The sequence below is a fragment of the Notothenia rossii genome, assembly GCF_949606895.1.
Source record: "Notothenia rossii genome assembly, chromosome: 5".
Lineage (NCBI taxonomy): Eukaryota > Metazoa > Chordata > Actinopteri > Perciformes > Nototheniidae > Notothenia > Notothenia rossii.
In genome coordinates, this window is record NC_136903.1 from 63358082 (window position 1) to 63375724 (window position 17643).

At 41.0% G+C, this 17643-nt stretch overlaps 1 protein-coding gene across 11 annotated transcripts in view; it reads left to right on the forward strand.

The window, feature by feature from the left end:
• Nucleotides 1–8543, forward strand: part of arhgef10la (Rho guanine nucleotide exchange factor (GEF) 10-like a) — a 152285-nt gene extending 143742 nt beyond the window's left edge. For all 11 annotated transcript variants that reach the window (XM_079683363.1, XM_079683367.1, XM_079683369.1 and 8 more), the window contains 2 exons: nt 2995–3117; nt 4226–8543. In XM_079683363.1, the coding sequence (XP_079539489.1) occupies nt 2995–3117; nt 4226–4770 (668 nt within the window). In that variant the 3' untranslated portion in view covers nt 4771–8543. The remainder of the gene's footprint in view (nt 1–2994; nt 3118–4225) is intronic.
• The last annotated feature ends 9100 nt before the right edge of the window (nt 8544–17643 follow it).

Here is a 17643-nt window from a genome sequence, read left to right on the forward strand (position 1 = left end):
TCGCATAAACCATATAAAAACCCTCTTCGTGCCTCACCCGGAAGGACACATCTAGTGTCTGAGTGGGACAATTCAGAAACATGAAAACCTGTCTCCGCAGAGAATGGACATGTTTTAACTTTTCATCCTTACACCCCAGAGCAACAGTGCGGAGACTACTGGCAAACTTACCAAAACGCTTCAGCTCCCGTTCCAGCGCCTCATTCGGGATGAACGGAGGAACGCCAGACACAGTGATCCGCGTGGACGGTGTCGCCAGCGGTGAAACTTGAATGTATTCCTCGTTTAGCATTAATCCGCTCTCGATAAGTTCCGTCACATATTTCTGGTCTTTCAAAAAGACCACGACCGCTTTGTTCATGCGGGAAGCATAGGAGATATTTACATGACCGACCTGATCCCCCACAGCCAGCAGCACCTGCTCCACTGTGCTTGCGGCCTGAGCCACCAGCCGCACTCATTGTCTCAGAGACACCGGCGGCGCCCCGGAGGACGCCATCCCCGCCACGAGGCACGGAAAAACACTAAACTAACAAATTAACCGTACTTGCAAAGGGTACAAAAATCCCAACGAAAGATCATACAGTTAAAGAAACGATTGAAACAGAAACAAAAGAGTTAAAGTTTTAAAGTTGAAATTCCCTCTTCCCTCTTCAAACACACATCCACCACCGAAGAAGAAGAAGAAGAAGAAGAAGAAGGCTGAACAACTGTTCAGTGTCAATCCTGTGGAGATGGAGTTTATAAATCTCCAAAATCATGTTCAGTTTAAGTCTCAGCAAAACTCACAAAATGTCTGGAGCCTCCAGAAAACTATAAGAACATTCATTAAGCAGCACTGAACATGTCTGCTTTATTTGGTTCTGTTCTACATACCTTTGTGCAGCAGCTTTTTCTGACATGAATGTCGTGAACTATAAATACAGAACAAGACTGACTGATGAACATTTAAATGAATCTATTAGATGCCATAATAATATGTGAGAAAGTGTTGTTTTCTTGGACCTTGATGTTAAGATTGTTGATAAGCTTTAGGTATTGCAATTTAACACGTGTACAAAAGTAGCTTAATTCAACTGATGAGGGCTATGTGAATAAATAGAAGCGATGTGATGCAAGTAGCTCTTGGCCACTTTCATTTTTTCAAAGTAGCTCTCAGATGAAGAAAGGTTGGAGACCCCTGCTCTAGTGCGTAATACAGATTTGTGTGCATGTAAATGGTATGCAAAGGCTAAAATCCCAAAGGTCCCTCCATAAGGAGGTCGCTCCCAAACATCTCCATTTGATTCCTTTGTTTGCTTCTGTAACATAACGACATCACGATGTAGCAGTTGCGATTCTATTTGCTAGCGTTCCAACACATTCTCTGTGATAGGATAAGGGGCGGGTCATCTGTAAGCAGTTGACCAATCACAAAAGAGCTGGCCAGCTAACCAATCAGAGCATGTAGGCTCTGGTTTCAGACAGAGGGTGAAAAGAGGTGCTGCAGCACAGGCAATATGAGAAAAATAAAGAGCTTTTTGAACATTAAAGCATGGAGACATGTCACAGTAGAGGCACTACATACAAATATGAACCTGAAAATAGGTATATGTCCTCTTTAAACTGGGGCCCTCTTATTGCTCTAACACAATAAAGAATAATGTTCCAAGTACAGAAGAATAAGAAAGAAGAATTGCAATTAAAACAAACTTGTTTATGATAAACGTAGCAATAATTAACAGACTTATAATTGAATCTGTAAGTTGCAGTGCCAAAGCAGCTACAACAGAATTAAAAAGTGTTATAAAGATGCCAGACACGTACTGACTGAACATGCCCTCAACAAAGTGATAGAAAACTCCTGAAAAGGGTCTTGTTTATTGAGAAGGAATATGATGTCTGTACCAACTCTAAAGTACACTTCTCTGGCTCTTTACCAATAATAGATACATTCCCTCTATCTGTTTAGCTATTAAAATAGGACATGTGACTTTCAATTTCAGGGTTTCAAAAACACTCAGACACTCTTGTAGAGACATGAGAGTTTTCCTTTCAACTGGGTCAATAGCAAGTAAACAAAATCATTTTTTCATCATCTTATGTAACTCAGAGCCGTAGCTGGCTGTACTGTGCATGTTAAGCTTGTCAAATACTGATCACAGAGCCTTAGCAAAAGCCAACCCACAATCACATTTTCTAAAACCTATTTCATAATATCTTATTTTATTCATTTATAAAAAAAAATTATTTACTTATTTTTTGTTTTTGTTTGTTTTTGCCTGTCCTTGTTTGTCGACCCTCCCTCACACTGTAAAGCGTCTTTGAGTTCCAGAAAAGCGCTTTATAAATATAATTTATTATTGTTATTATTATTATAATGCTAGGGCAGCTTCCTGAATTTTTTTTTTTTTAAAGAACTTCTGGTAACGCTACAATGAACAATAGTTCATAATAAACTATTGAAAGGGGCCATTTATGCTTTTGGGTTAAAAAGTTTATCTCCCACCCACACACGCCTCCATTGGACTCCTAACCAATCAGAGCAGACTGGGCTCTGGTTTCAGAAATAGGGGGAAAAGAGGTGCTGCAGCACAGGCAGTTTGAGAAGAATAAAGACCTTTTGAACATTAAAGCATGTCAACATGCCACAGTAGAGACACAATATATCATTACTATATGAACTGTCACATTTGCATAATAGGGCCCCTTTAAGCTGTAAAATATTGATCACAGAGCCTAAACCTTAGCTAAAGCTTCTTCATGCTAGGGCACCTTCCCAAATACATTGCTTTGGAAGAACCTCTGGTAATACTCAAATCTATTGTAGTTCATAATTCACTCTTTAAGAGACTGACCAGTCAGTCTGTGTATTTTGTATTATGACTTCAACAGGGAGAAAATATGATTATTTCAAAAAGAGCGCAGTGTTGTTATGTTGTGCTGTTTCTCTTTCTACAACAGCAAGTGGTGGAGAAAAACTCATTTTTTGTTGGTCTATTTTCTATATTGCAGGTCAAAAGAACATGCGAGTGACGAGCTTGCTAATTTGCCAGGGGCTGCTCTGGGTGGGCACTGCCCAAGGCCTCATTATCACTCTTCCAGTCCCCAAACTGGAGGGCATCCCCAAAATAACAGGTATGGATCAGACGGGCAGGCTCACTGTGGTTGAACAGCTTCTTGAGGGGTCAAAAATAATGTTATTTTTTATGGATGAAAATGACTCTGCACTGCCCATTATTGAGGTCACACTTGGTGGTTCTCAGAATCATTGCCAATATAACCAGGCAGGCAAACACACACATCACACTGTTCATATGTATATTGTTGCAGGGTAATTTAAAAACTGCCTGCCAGGGTTTTGTTAATTATGTCAAGTGAATGAGGTTGTTAGCTTCCCACTTGCGCAAACCTGACCTTGTTATTCCAAGCTAGTTTATTGAAAACTATGTAAAAACAGCACAAACATCATCTCCCATTATTACTGTTACAGCAGCATAATCATAATAAATACAGTTAACTGTCATACATTATGATCCAGAATTCAAGTCATTTTTAGTTCAAACTGCGGCTTGCTTAATAGTCTCTTGTAAGTGGACATTGACTCAGTGCACTGTTTGTATAGTGGTGCATTCATTTTGTAGGCTGTCCCAGTGTGTTGCATTGCAAGGGCTCCCTTGACAAAAAGCAATGGGATTTATCCATTGGATTTCGATATATTGATGAAAATAAGCATTATGAAAAACACACATTTCTGATGATTCTTAACATGTTCTGTTAAGCTCCACATATTACCACCTCTTTATGATCTTTTAAACGTAAAGACAATTGACAAAAGTTGTAAGCTAACGTTATGCTATAAACAAACTACATCATAGTCGCATGGCTGCGCATCACCAATGCTGAGCTAAGATAAGCTATCCGAGACTTGTGTCAGCGTCATGACGTTTTATAGTTTATTTAGTAACTTCTCAACAGCCACTGTTCGTTATGACACGTAGAAGCTTTGGATATTCGCAAGTGAGTGTTGACTGACAAATGTCATGTTCGTACAACAAAACGTGAAACTCTTTTAAGCTTTTTTCGACCCAACACTTTATTTTCATGCTTCTAACCATCTCTGTTGAATTTGAGACAAGGGAACCGGAAGGTGTAAAACTCATTTCCAGATTTGAGGACTCATTCCTGTACCACTCTAATGTCCCTCTGCATGACCTTTAATATCATATCTTACTTCCTCCTACAGGAAAGGGAATGGTCTCTCTGAATGCACATTGTGGGCCTGTTGAGTTCCTGGTCGCCACCACCAGCTCTCTGTCCCCTGACCTCCTGAAGAGAGACTCTTTTGGGGAAGGGCCGGACTCTGCGTTTGGCGGCGAGGACCGCAGCGACACCTCCTCCCAGGAGTCCCTGCAGCAGTCCTACCAGGGGGAGGGGCGGGGCAAAGGACGCGGCGTCCTGCTGCAGTACAAGCTGCGCTCCACATCGGGACTGCCCGGGCGCCCGCTGACAGCGCTGGGCGACGAGGCGTCAGACTCCTCCCTGGAGTCCTTGGAGCACAGCGTGGAAGACGGGTCCATCTACGAGCTCAGCGACGACCCAGACATGTGGGTCCGGGGACGTCCTTGTGAGCGGGAGGGGGGCCGCAGGGACAGGGTGATCTCTGCGGCGGTCATCTCTGGAGGAAAGGGCTTCCGTAGACTGAAGGAAGGAGCGGCAGCCGGCATGAAGACGAGCGGGGAGGGTTTAGAGAATAATCTGATGGTGTGGCAGCTCCCTCTGACAGTGTGATATGGAAAACATACGGCAAGGTGAGGAGTATTTATAGCCGTATACCCAGTTTAGCCTTGAATCAACCGCTCCATATATTCAAGGGATTTGAATAAACATGTTTGATGTGAAGGCGTCGCGGAGCTTGACATGTTATGATCTAGCCTGTGAATAAGGAAGCAGAGGCGCTGTCAGCCAATAGGACGCGTTGAATGTTTCGGGGTTGTGCGTCACCATCAGCAGTGGCACAGGCCGCCTCAGATTAGCTCCCTGTGATTGTTTTGATCTGGTTCCTGCCTTCGTTAAGACTGATACGCCTCAATTTAACCTCATCATGGCGCCGTGTGCTGTGCCACATTAATTTTACGCGAATGACTTCTGTGCGAGCGGCCGTGGACGGCGCGCCTTTGAGAGGCAGCCTTTGTTGAATCTGCCACGCTCTGCAGATTCGGAGATGGACATCTTTTATCTGATCCTGGGGGAGAGATCCCATCTGTTTGGAGCTGAGAGCCGGGGACTTCCACCGCATCACAAAGCACATTAGCATCACTTTATTAGCTTTGCCAGCCTTTCTCTCGTCCCATACAATGTGAATGTATGATACCTTCTATTGTGTCTCAAAATTGAATTTGTGCTCTCTTTAAAAAAAAGAAAAAAGGATTGAATGTTTCCTGTTTGTTGCAGCTGTTGCAGATATCACTTTTGGTTATGGAAAACCATATGGAAAAAAGACTCAAAGATGTTATTGCGCCAAATTACAGAATCTACATTTGCACTGTAGAAATCCTGTAATATCTCCGATTTATGTTCAGGAAAAAGAAACTTCTTGGTGCCTCATATTATTTTGCCCAGATAAAACACTGTTTTTTCCTTTGTTCATGTCATCCATCAGAGAAATTAAACACATGCGCACAGGGTTGTGACACAGCTGGAAACCCCAGTTACACATCAAAGGCAAAACTCTAAAAATAATAATGAATGATCAAATAAAAGCGCTACAGCTATCAAAACTGCTATCAGATATGTATCAACAGTGAAAACATAGCTCAGAGGGCCACTAATTACTCATTATTATTTATAACAAACAACATGATTCAGATTAAAGATGGTGTTTAATGAAACATAGCATACAATTAACAGACATTGATGTATATTATCTCTGATATTCGCCAGGACCTAGCATCATGTGTCATCAACACTTGTTTTGAAGCTAATATCTGGTAAATATTTGGAGTTTAAGGCAAACATTAATATTCTATGGTCAAGAAATGAGAATGACGTTAACATTTTAGTGATTATCATGTTTCAAGATGATTTGAAATATTACATAGTCTATCTTTAACCAGATTTTAAAAACATTTTAAACACATTTAAGGTATAAAAATGCATTGATATTCGGTCTGTACAAGCTCTTCTTTTTCGTTAATCATAAAATGATGAGATGTTGCCAAAATAGCAACAGGAGTATGGTGAATCACAGCTGGTATAATAAGCACTAAGTGGTACTGTGTGGAATATTGCTAAGTGTTTGCTTCATAACTTTTTATTTGGATCTTATGGTAACATTGGCAGGCTTTTGAACATTGACATCAATCCTGCAGATTAACAGTGCATGTTCAGTGTTAAACAAGTGGGCGGAGGAAAATCACAAATATGAAAGCAGCTTTGTGGATTTTCAATAAAATGGAGAGCAGGTGAAGGTTGTGTTATATAACTTTTCTCCACATATATCTCTACTTAGCCCTTCCGCCACAAAAGGAATTTCATCTTATCCTTTCATCACAGACGAAGCGCAAAGTTCATGTTTTGTATTTCCCTGCGGCTATTTCAGGTTTATTTTCCCTTTTCTTCTTCTCCTGCTCACAACTGACTGCATCAAAAGCATTTAAACATCCTGCCTTCAGCCGGAATCACTGAAAAAAAAAATGACTACGTCCTTGGATGCTGTCATCTAAATGTAAATCTCGATGTCACGTCAGAAATGTATACTCTTAATTCATGTGAGATTCAATGCTGCTGGATCCATAACGCCATGATGGTCACTGCGGAGGTTGTTAGCTCAACCCTAACCAGGGGAGGGGTGTGTTTTCCTCGAGTTTCATAAGCTTATCAACTGAGATACAGTATCATCTCCAACTGATATTTGATGGACATTATTTCAAACAATTCATCTTCTTACACTACATGTGTACAGGTATTATCCATGCACTGAATATTAATACTTATGAATGACCGTACTGTACTACTAATTTTAAATGTTACTAATTAAACCTGCATTCCCTCTTGTAAAGAGGACTCTGCAACAGTGTTGATGTATAAAATGAGATTGTGGTGTTAAAGGAGAAGTCTAGGTAATCTTTGAAAGGTTTGGCCATCATTCAACACATACAGTAAAATTTGTACAGTGGCCAACGGGTGCAAATGCACTACAACGGTGCAAAACATTTCCATTTGGAGAAATTTGCTGCAGCTAAAGAAACTATGTTAATACAAAAACACAAATGGGCTAAAATATCCAAATGAATAATATTTTAGTAACTTGACAACACATGTGCAGCATTTAAAAAACGTGTGCAGCTTTTACCTAAAGTGTTGCATTAACAAAACGCTGCAAATGCAAAACGCTGCAAGAAGCTCAAAACACATCAGAAAACTAAAAACTGATGCACACAACTGGAACTGGAAGCTTGTTGTTGTTCAGGAGTTATAGTGTTGGCCAATTGTCACTATTGTTGGAAAGGTACCAAAGACGTAAGTGGCTTTTTTCAACAATTGCAATAGTAACAATTCCTTCCGGTATTACTAACTTGACAACTGTATAATCCCTGAACGTCAACAAGTACTCTGGTCCAAGCTGATTTTTGTGTTTTTAATTTTCAGTGTTTTGCTTTTAATTTATGCAGCGCTTTTAGTAAATCCTGTGCATGTTTCGTCAAGTTGGTGAATGTTTGCTAAATGCTGCACATGTGTTGTCGTGAAGTTGGTTCATTTGCATGTATTAATGCGCATTGGTATTTTGTATTTGCATTGTTTTGAAACTGCAGCGCAGTTCTCCTAATGGAAGTCTTTTGGGCCTTTGTAGCCATTTGCACCTGTCAGCCTCTGTAGGTTTCAGAGATTATAGTCAGACCTCAAAAAAAGATTTTCACTTTGGTCAGATCTCGAATATGTTTTCACATGAGGCCGTAATCCTCTTCCATACATACATATCTGGGATTGATGGAAACATCACTAAAAACAAGTCAGCACTATAAGAAACACAAACAGTCCAATGATCATACAGGTTTTAAACAAACACTTTGCATTTTCAGAATTCTTGGTAAGCAACACAGGAAGAAACCTTTTTTTCAGCTAAATAGTCTGACATCTGTCACAGTTTACACACTGACTTCCATGTTCAACTTTGCCCTACCATAGCACCATTTGTTCCTGTGCGATGAGGCGTGATTACTGACATGATGGGTGCGTTGACCTTTAGTTTTACCACCTGTTGTGCAAGTGTTCACAGCCTGTGTGATCATCTGGCTGCTCTTCTCTTAACCTGTCACATCTTGTTGGAGGGATACCTCGCCGATTGCTTTGGTGTGTAAAAAATGGAGAATAATTACATTAAATGATGGCCAAATCTGTTAAGTAAGGTTAAAACAATTATTAACTGGAATTATCCTTTAAGCAAGAGTATTACACTTGATGCCGTCACAGGCGTGTGGAAACACGCTGCTCATTTCTCCTTGGTACTTTAATGTTACATGTCTAACAGGCGAATGCTGAATTAAAAATATGTTTAAACTTGAGTTTGTCCTTTTTTTATTTCACTGAATCATATTGATGTGGCTTTATTTTGTCAAAGGTACAGTAGGCTTTGAGATAAACCGTACATCTGTAGCATTATTATGCTAACTCTGTTACACTTTCTTTATGACTCAGCAGCAGAAAATCTAGTCCTTGATGTTTCATTTGGATTATCGTATCACTTTGTTGCTGTTTGATTATTCAAATTACAATAAGCTTACCTCTGTGTCTGCTGGAAGCATAGGAAGCCAGGGCTTAAAAACAACACAGACAGGAAAAACTGAATAGTAAAAAGAAAAAAGACTTGTAATTTAGTTATGTTAATTTAGTCCTCAGCGGCGTTCATCTCTAGTACTCTAGCCTCTAGACATCACATTAAGGGTAGTCCAGTGTAGTTGTTGTCGCTTTCTCAAGAGCATTGCTAACTTAAAGTCAAAAGAAAATTCAAATTAGTGAGTTGATTTGAGAGAACATAATAATGAACCCTTTTTGGTTAAACTACTAATATAATAAAACTACCCTTGGATTGACATATCTTTTTATCAAAGAGAACATAATGCATACATTATGCTCATTTTTCAGGTTCTTATTTTGTGCCTCTACTGTGTCATTTTTCCATGTTTTGTAGCAGGATGGGGGAAAAGAAAATACAGAATATTCCTTCCCTGATCACAAAGGGGTGAACAAGCCACACCTGAGAGCTGGGGGAAGCTAATCAGACAAATGAGTAACACCTGTGAGCTGTGGAGGAGAGAAGAGCACTTTGCACTGGTGAAAGAGGGAAGAAGTGGAAGTCGGATCCAGCTGACATACCCAGTTGGATTTTTGGAATGCCACTGAACCCAGGAGCTGGTAGGATCATTTTCTGACCTGCATTCTGATCTGTGATTTTGCCTGGCTTGCACTCCCAGGTTGGGGATGGCCCTGAATTCTTCATTCATATACACCCATCCACCTGAACTGCAGTAATCCCAAATTGAACTGGCCTGTGTGACTGGAGTGTTAAACAACAATACAAACGTCTCAGACCCACACATTCATTCATTCATTCATTCACTCACTCCTCATGGTTTTGAGAAATTAGTCCTCTGTTATTTAATTAATGAATTCCTGTTTTGTTATTTGATCCTTTGATTGACATATTTAGTTTTGGACATTTTGAGTTTAAGTGTTTTTGGTATGGGACTGTATTTTGATCGTTTTGCATTGTGATGCGCTTATTCAAATGTTTGGATTATCCTAGCTTGGTCACCGGGCACTCCCTTTTTTTCAAATTTTAGATAAATAATGTATACATTCTAGAGATAGAAGCGCGATATTAGGTAGTGATGTCACTATGTCAAACTAGTAAATAGAGAAGTCCAATCGAGTCGTTTCTCTGGAGGGAACTAGGGATTTTAGCCTTGGCAGACCATTTACATGCAGAATAACCTATAACACACAACAGGGAAGAGAAAACACCATAAAGGGGCCCCTTTTAGATAGGTTTGGTCAATGTTACATTAAAAGTAGAAGCTAGGAGTAAAAACAAGGAGAGGAAGGAGGAGATGCAGAAGGAATCTCTTCCTATGTGCAGAGTGAAACTCCTCAGATAAATGATGACCATTGAGACTTGGTTTTGTCACATATTTTAAGCCTCTTCACCTTTATTATGCCAGCGGCTTATGTCACTTCAGGGAGACAAGTGGAGGCGGGGTAGTTATGACTGCTTTATCTCCGTCTCTTTCCCTCTCTGTGTTTCTTTTTTTGCCTCTCTCTTCTACACGTGTCAAAGAAGTCCTCCAGGAATACAAATCTATCATCCATCAAAGTAGGAAGTGAAGCTGTTTGCTTTTTCCTCATCAATGTGTGCTGCTGACCTTTGACCTGAACGCTACATTAATAGCCTCCTCCTCCTCCCAACTCCACATGGAGCAGTCAGGTCACATAAAGCCCCCCCGTCGGCGCTGACATTGTCACATAAAGGGGTCTCTACATCCACAGGAATTAGCCTCAGCTGTAGCCTTTAGGAATTTAGCAGGAAAGGTCAATGCTAAAAGGAAGCGCTAACTAAGTGCTGGAATGTAACTAAGAACGTTAAAACTACAAACTTTAACACCCTGCACTGCGCATGACTTGCACTGTACTACATACACAGTGGTGAAATGTAGTATTACATTTACTCAACTTGTACTATTTAGACATAGCTTCAGGCCCGCCCCTCCCTACACGCAGATCACACAGACTGCGTAGGCGTAGGGCCTCATCTTATGCGCAAATGCGGCGCAATTACAATGCCCTGCATAGCTTATTTGTACTTAAGTAGGGATTCTCCGATCGATCGGCCACCGATCGATATCGGCCGATACTCACTCTCTTCCGATCGATCGGTGCTCCCTAAAAATGCCGATCGCGAGAGTCGATCGCATGACGTAAAATTATGACGTAAAATACATGACACTTTACTCTGCGCAGCAAAACAAGCTCGCTAAAATGGCTTTGCGAGTCTGGCAGTATTTTAAGATGCCCAAAAATGACAATAAAATAGCGGTATGCAACGTGTGTGAAGCAGAAATCCTGCAGCTCCACCCGCTGTGACGGACCGGTGAGCGGAGCAAAACACACTAAGAGTTAGACCTAACACACTTAGCTGTTTTATCTACCTCTGGAACAAGCTAAACTAGTTATACATATATTTATTCTTCACTGTCGCGTTACTGATTACTGGATCAGTGAGCTGCATGAGATACTGACAGGCAGGGGGGGACTGGCCATCGGGACGTTCGGGACAAATCCCGATGGGCCGGTACTGAGGTGGGCCGGCCGGTAACCGGCAGGGCTCGGCATTATAAATGGCCCGCTGGCCCGGAAGCACTATTTAGACACCCCGGGCCAGCATAATGTAGGCTACTTTCCACTTGCCCGCTCGGGCCACTAAAAATATTGCTTTAAAAAAATGTGTCCTGTGGTATTGGTATTTTGACTAGCAATTTAGTTAAATTGTTTAGTTTATCACAACATAGCATTCCGTGAGTCGGTTGCAGGTCGGTTGTCGTTGTTGGGTGAAAAGCAAACAGCTGTTTGATGCGGAGCGCAGCGCGATCAGGCTCCCGTGAGCGGGAGCACGCTCCTTCACTACAGAGTATCGGGCCACCTAACCATTCGCCGAAATGTTTTTAATACCAACGGTAACCGGCCAAGCACCGGGCAAAAAACTATCTTCAAATAAAGGAAAGTCACCGGAGGAGTTAAAGGAGACTGACAGGGAGCATGAGAAGAAGAGGGAGAGAAAGTTTCAGCCAGCTTGATCGATGGAGTTGGCTTCTAGTGGTGCAGTGACGCGTCCTAAAACCCTTTTTATAATCTATCGATTAGATTTATGATTCGAAAATTATAAAAGTAGGGTAGACATGTGGAGATTATCCGGCTGAACAAAATGTGCATTTATCAAACAGGTTTATTTTCCAGACCTTATTTCCAGCTATTTTCCAAAACCCTGTGGAGAAATCCCATTGCTTTTTGTCGAGGGAACCGCTTACTTCCTGGTTTTAGGACGCGTCACTGGCTGCACCTCTCAATATGATGCCGATATAAACAAGGTCTTCTGTCGGCTCTGTACATCAATGCCGACCTATGCTGACAAGTAAGTGAAGAGTAGACAATATAAAGGTATTGGCGAAATGTCCCAGCAGTTTAGGACAATGAAGGTTCTAATCAAATCAATTACAGCCATTACATGTCTAACTCCTAATGACAGGAAGGCAGAAAGTGCATTATACAAATAATAATACTCATAATAATAGCAGACATTTTTTAACAATGACCACAATATCATTATTTGAATAAACCAAATATGAACAATTGAGGAAAATGAGGAAGAACTGATTATTCAAATGTTGTAGTACAAGTAGTAATGTAGTTAGTGCATTCATTAGGCTACTATTGCAACAAATGTGTTCATTTTCTTCATTATTAGTCGATTTTTCTTTTGAACGAATGCTCCGGGCCAGTGGTTACAATGGTGGGGCCAGTGATAATATAATGCCTATGGCATTTTACCCTTAATGTCTACCTCTGCGGTAAGTCACGAGCACCGCGGTGGGCCGGCGGTACCGAAGTGGGTCGGTCGAGAGTCCCGGGCTGATTTGTAGTCCCAGTCCGCCCCTGCTGATAGGCTGTCAGGAGAGGGGGGGGAGAGGGAGAGAGGAAAAGAGAGCGCTTCCGCTCATCTCTCTTTTATTCTATAAAACGTTTTTAAAATCTACTTCATAGCTTGTACTGTACTAACTCACGGGAGGCTTCTTTTATTTGATTTGTATTCATAATAACTTAAATTTTTCGTCAGAATTTAAAAATTACATTAGTTACGAATTTTTGTTCTCTATCCATCAAATCTATTTGACACAGCTGAAGCTCTGGCCTTCCTTAAAAACTAACTAATTTAATAAAATCACAGTTGTATTACACACAATGCACTGTTTTTTTATTAAATTAGTTAGTTTTTAAGGAAGGCCAGAGCTTCAGCTGTGTCAAATAGATTGTTCCCTTTCGTTAACGTTATTTAAAAGAGAATGATCATGTCCCCTTTATTGTATTACGAGCGTCCATTCCCATTGGATAACAGAGAATTTTACACCCGGAAGTAAGTATTCTCCTTACTGTCGATTGATTTTACAGTGATATCTGCACTACTCATCAACTCAAAAACACCAAATTATCCGTTAATTACACAACATTGATTGGTTTAAATTCTGTACAATGCTTTTGTATTTTTCCCCTTCGATTCGGAGAAACAAATGTTTTTTCGGAGTTTTGGGATGGCAGAAGACACTACACTACCCAGAATCCTCAGCTATGGTTTGGGACTACACAATGAAAAATAAAACTATTATTTTCTGCCTCGCTCATGAGAGTAACAGCTGATACTGATTTCAAATGTGTGCTCTAAAATGATATTTATAAATGATTATTATCATTATTATAAGCCAGACAATAAATGGTAAAGATATGTAGAAAATAAACATAACGAACGTAACGTGGGAGAAAATACTTTTCTAGTTAAACGTAATTGAGAATGCAGTTTAGTTCTGTGGGAACGTAATTTTTAGGAGTCTGAGTCGGAGTCGGGGAAACAATCGAGGTGCCAATGTTGATTGTTAGGTCAAGAGTGGGACATTCTTTTTCCGGAAGGAAAAGCAGTTCAGTCTTGTCAAGGTTGAACTTGATTTATCCTTTTTACGTACCAGGGGCAAAAAAAACTAATACATACCACAAGTATGTGTAACTATCAATCATTAGAAATTAGACCTTCAAACCCTCTCACAAAGCGAACAGTGACCGAGCACTGGGCCACCCCCATTTAAGGGGTTTTAAAAATAACCCCTTAAATGATGACTGCTGGTTTCTCAGAACCTCACAGAGCACACAGAACTGAAGGAACACAGGCTTAACCAAAAAATACTATCCACTGTCTTTCTTCTTTTTCCTGAGAATAGGTGTGAAAGAGACAAATTTAAATGTACAAGGGGAGTTGAAGCAACATTTGACAGAAATCCCAGATAAATTACAAAAGTACACAACTAGCAAGATATATATATATACACACTGTATATATATATACTGTACACACAAAGTAACTTATATACTAGACTGAAATAACTCAAATGAATGCTTGTTGTGGAGAGGGGCACTATGTCCAGCGTCCATTCCTCGGGGTGTGTGTGTCTGTTTGCATGTGTGAGTGTAGTTGGGGGGCTTTGGGAGAGTCAAAAAGGATGCAGGTGACCTCTTTGGATGAATCCTTTAAAAGGCCAGTGATGGCATCCTGTCAAAGAGAGGGTGAAGTTCAGGATTTAAGAAAACAGAGCTGGCTAATTACAATGAGAATTTTCTTAATCTTTTTATTTACTTAATCTCACTTTATTAAGCAACAAAAGCATCTTTTTCAATAAGTCACTCTTCTCAGCAACCCTATCAATGACCACGTCGGAGTCCAATGGCATGAGGATGTCTTTCTCAGTGGCCATCAACAAAAAAGTCTCCAGCTTGCTCTCTGACAGACTGCTTCTGAGTTGGCACTTTATGAACTTGAGCGTTGAAAATGTTCTTTCACGGGCCAGCTGAGTTAGGGAAAGGGTCAGCAGGAACTTATATGCAAGCCAAAGGACATGATAATCTGACAACATGTTGAACCGCCTGAGTATCTCATAGCAGCACAGTGGGCAATTTTTGCAGGAGGAGCAGCTTTTATGCACAATTTCAGTCTCCTCTTTCTTACCTTCTGATCCATCTTCCACCATTCTGGTCTTATATTCTTCCACATGTGATGCTTTAAGCTCTGACTGTAGATTCTCCACTGTAGCCCTGCTGTCAAATCTGATAAGACAATTACTGAGGTATTTGAGTGCAGTATTTGGGAGCGGCGTGGTTCTGATCTGACTGAAGTTCCTAGGGTCCAGCCATGCTAAGTCAGCAAAGAGAGTTCCATGTGTCATAAACTTCCTGTGGATTGTCTCGATTGCTGTGTCCAAAATAGCGTTGTATACATTTACTTCATGTGCTCTCTCTGCATCGCTTAGTGCTTCATCTGGAGACATCTGTTCAGCCCTGCTTCTTTTCTTTGTTCTTTTCTGGGGTAGTGCAACCGCCACTTCAATGTCTGTTCCTTCCTCCCTCTCCTCAATGTTTTCATTTGTCAATTTGGCAAACGTGTCTGCAGCTGCTTTCACAGTTTTGAAATCCCTGGCGATGCTTTTGAGACTTTCTTGTGTGGCACTCACCATTCGATGGGTGGAAAGGATGTCCATCTTTTGTGTCTGGAGGTACTTGGACAGCGGAGTGGTTTTTTCAAATAGTCTCAGGAATATCTGTGCTGTTAACACTGTCTCAAATCTCAGGATGCCCTCTTTAAAGCCTCGTGCTTTGGCCCGTACAGTTGGCTTTTCATTTGCCTTCTGTTCTATGGCTGCCAGTGTGAGCACTACATCAATAAAGAGGCCTTTCTCTGGTTTATTGAAATTTCCAAACACCTTTCTGACAGCTTCGTGCTTTGCCCACCTTCTTGTCAGTCCAATTGGGGAGAGGTGCCTGTGGCTCTTGTCTTGGGCTTGTTTCTCCCACAGATTGACCCTCTGATATGACTCCCTGATAAACACTGCTATGTCATTGATTAGGTTGAAAAGTGTTCCACATTCGATGAAAGTTTGGGTAGTTTCAGCCAGGACAAGATTAAGAACATGAGCATAGCACCACACATGGACATGAGTGGGTGACTGGGAGGTCATTAGTGCAGAAAATCCTTTGTACCGGCCTTGCATATTGGATGCTCCATCTGTTGCATTACCTATACACATGCCCTTGTCCAGTTTCAGATGCTCTAAGACCTCTGAGAGCAAGTTCACAAAGTATTGTCCAGTGGATGCATGGCACTTCACTAAAGCCACAAGCCTCTCTTTCACAGTCTCATTGACATATCTTAAGATTACTGAACACTGATCCTGAGAAGTTATGTCTTGTGTTGTGTCCTCCCCCCTCCTCCCTTCTGTCAAGCGACTTTGTTAACTACTTTGAAAAAAAGGTTGATGATATTCACTCTTCTTTTTCTGACTCACCTTTACTCACCGCTGGGTAACCAGACCCACCTTTCACCCACAAACTGACCTCCTTCTCCCCTCTCTCTCCAAGTGAGGTTCTTACCCTTGTTACCTCTGCCCGTCCTACCACCTGTCCTCTGGACCCTATCCCCTCAAACCTCCTTCAGACTATCGCTCCTGATATTCTACCGTTTTTCACCCATTTCATCAACACTTCTCTAACTTCTGGTCACTTTCCAAACAGTCTCAAGGATGCAAGAGTAAACCCTCTCCTCAAGAAACCCACTCTCAACCCGTCTGATGTTATAAACTCCAGGCCTGTCTCTCTCCTCCCGTTCCTGTCGAAAACACTTGAACGCGCTGTCTTTAAACAACTCTCCTGTTATCTCCATCAGAACAACCTTCTGGATCCGCACCAGTCTGGTTTCAAGGCAGGTCACTCAACAGAAACTGCTCTCCTTGCTGTCTCTGAGGAACTGCACACTGCTAAAGCAGCATCCCTCTCCTCTGTCATCATCCTTTTGGACCTGTCTGCTGCATTCGACACGGTGAACCATCAGATCCTCCTTCGCACTCTCCAAGAACTTGGAGTTTCAGGCACTGCACTTTCCTTCCTCACCTCATACCTCAAAGATCACACCTACAGGTTAACTTGGATAGGGTCCGAGTCCGACCCTTGTCAATTAACTACAGGGGTCCCTCAGGGCTCTGTTCTTGGTCCCCTCCTCTTCTCCTTGTACACAAACTCGCTCGGATCTGTCATTAGTAGGGGTGCACCGAATGGGAAATTCTTGGCCGAAACCGATACCGAAAATAGGAAACAGTTGGCCGAAAACCGAATGCCGAAAGGCCGAAAATGATTAATATATATATATATATATATATATAATGTATACATTTTTTAACAATGTTGTTCAGCTGCCTGATTATGGAAAAATAAATGATTATGGCAAAACTTAACTTAAATAATAATCACTATTAACGGTCCATAAAACATTTATTCAGCACTTTTGAATGCATACAGTACATTAATTCCATGTCAAGTGCATTTTATTTTCGCTGTAGGATAACTACAACAAAGTGCATTCAGAACAAAGCCAAGGTGCTTTAAAACTGCATAAACATCTAGGCCAGTAGGCCTACAACAAAATAGTGTAAATAAAGACTGTAACAGCCAGGCCTTCAACAACAACAAATGCACCTATAAGTGCATGCATACAAATGTGCAAACTGGATAAATCCACATGAATGTAACTATTTACAAATGAAATTACAATTGAATTTCTAGAATCTGTAAATAAGGCTGTCTGTCCTCATAAGCAAAGTAGTAAATATTGTATAGAGATACATAAAGTGAAAACTGGATACAAAATCCACAATCAATTACAAATTAAATTACAATTTCAAGAATCTGTAAATAAGGTAGTCTGTCCTCATGAGCAATGTAAACAACATTGTATCATTTAGATACCGAAAGTACAATATATTGAACACTGTGCTGCTGTCATTTCCCCCTAATCATAACCTGAGA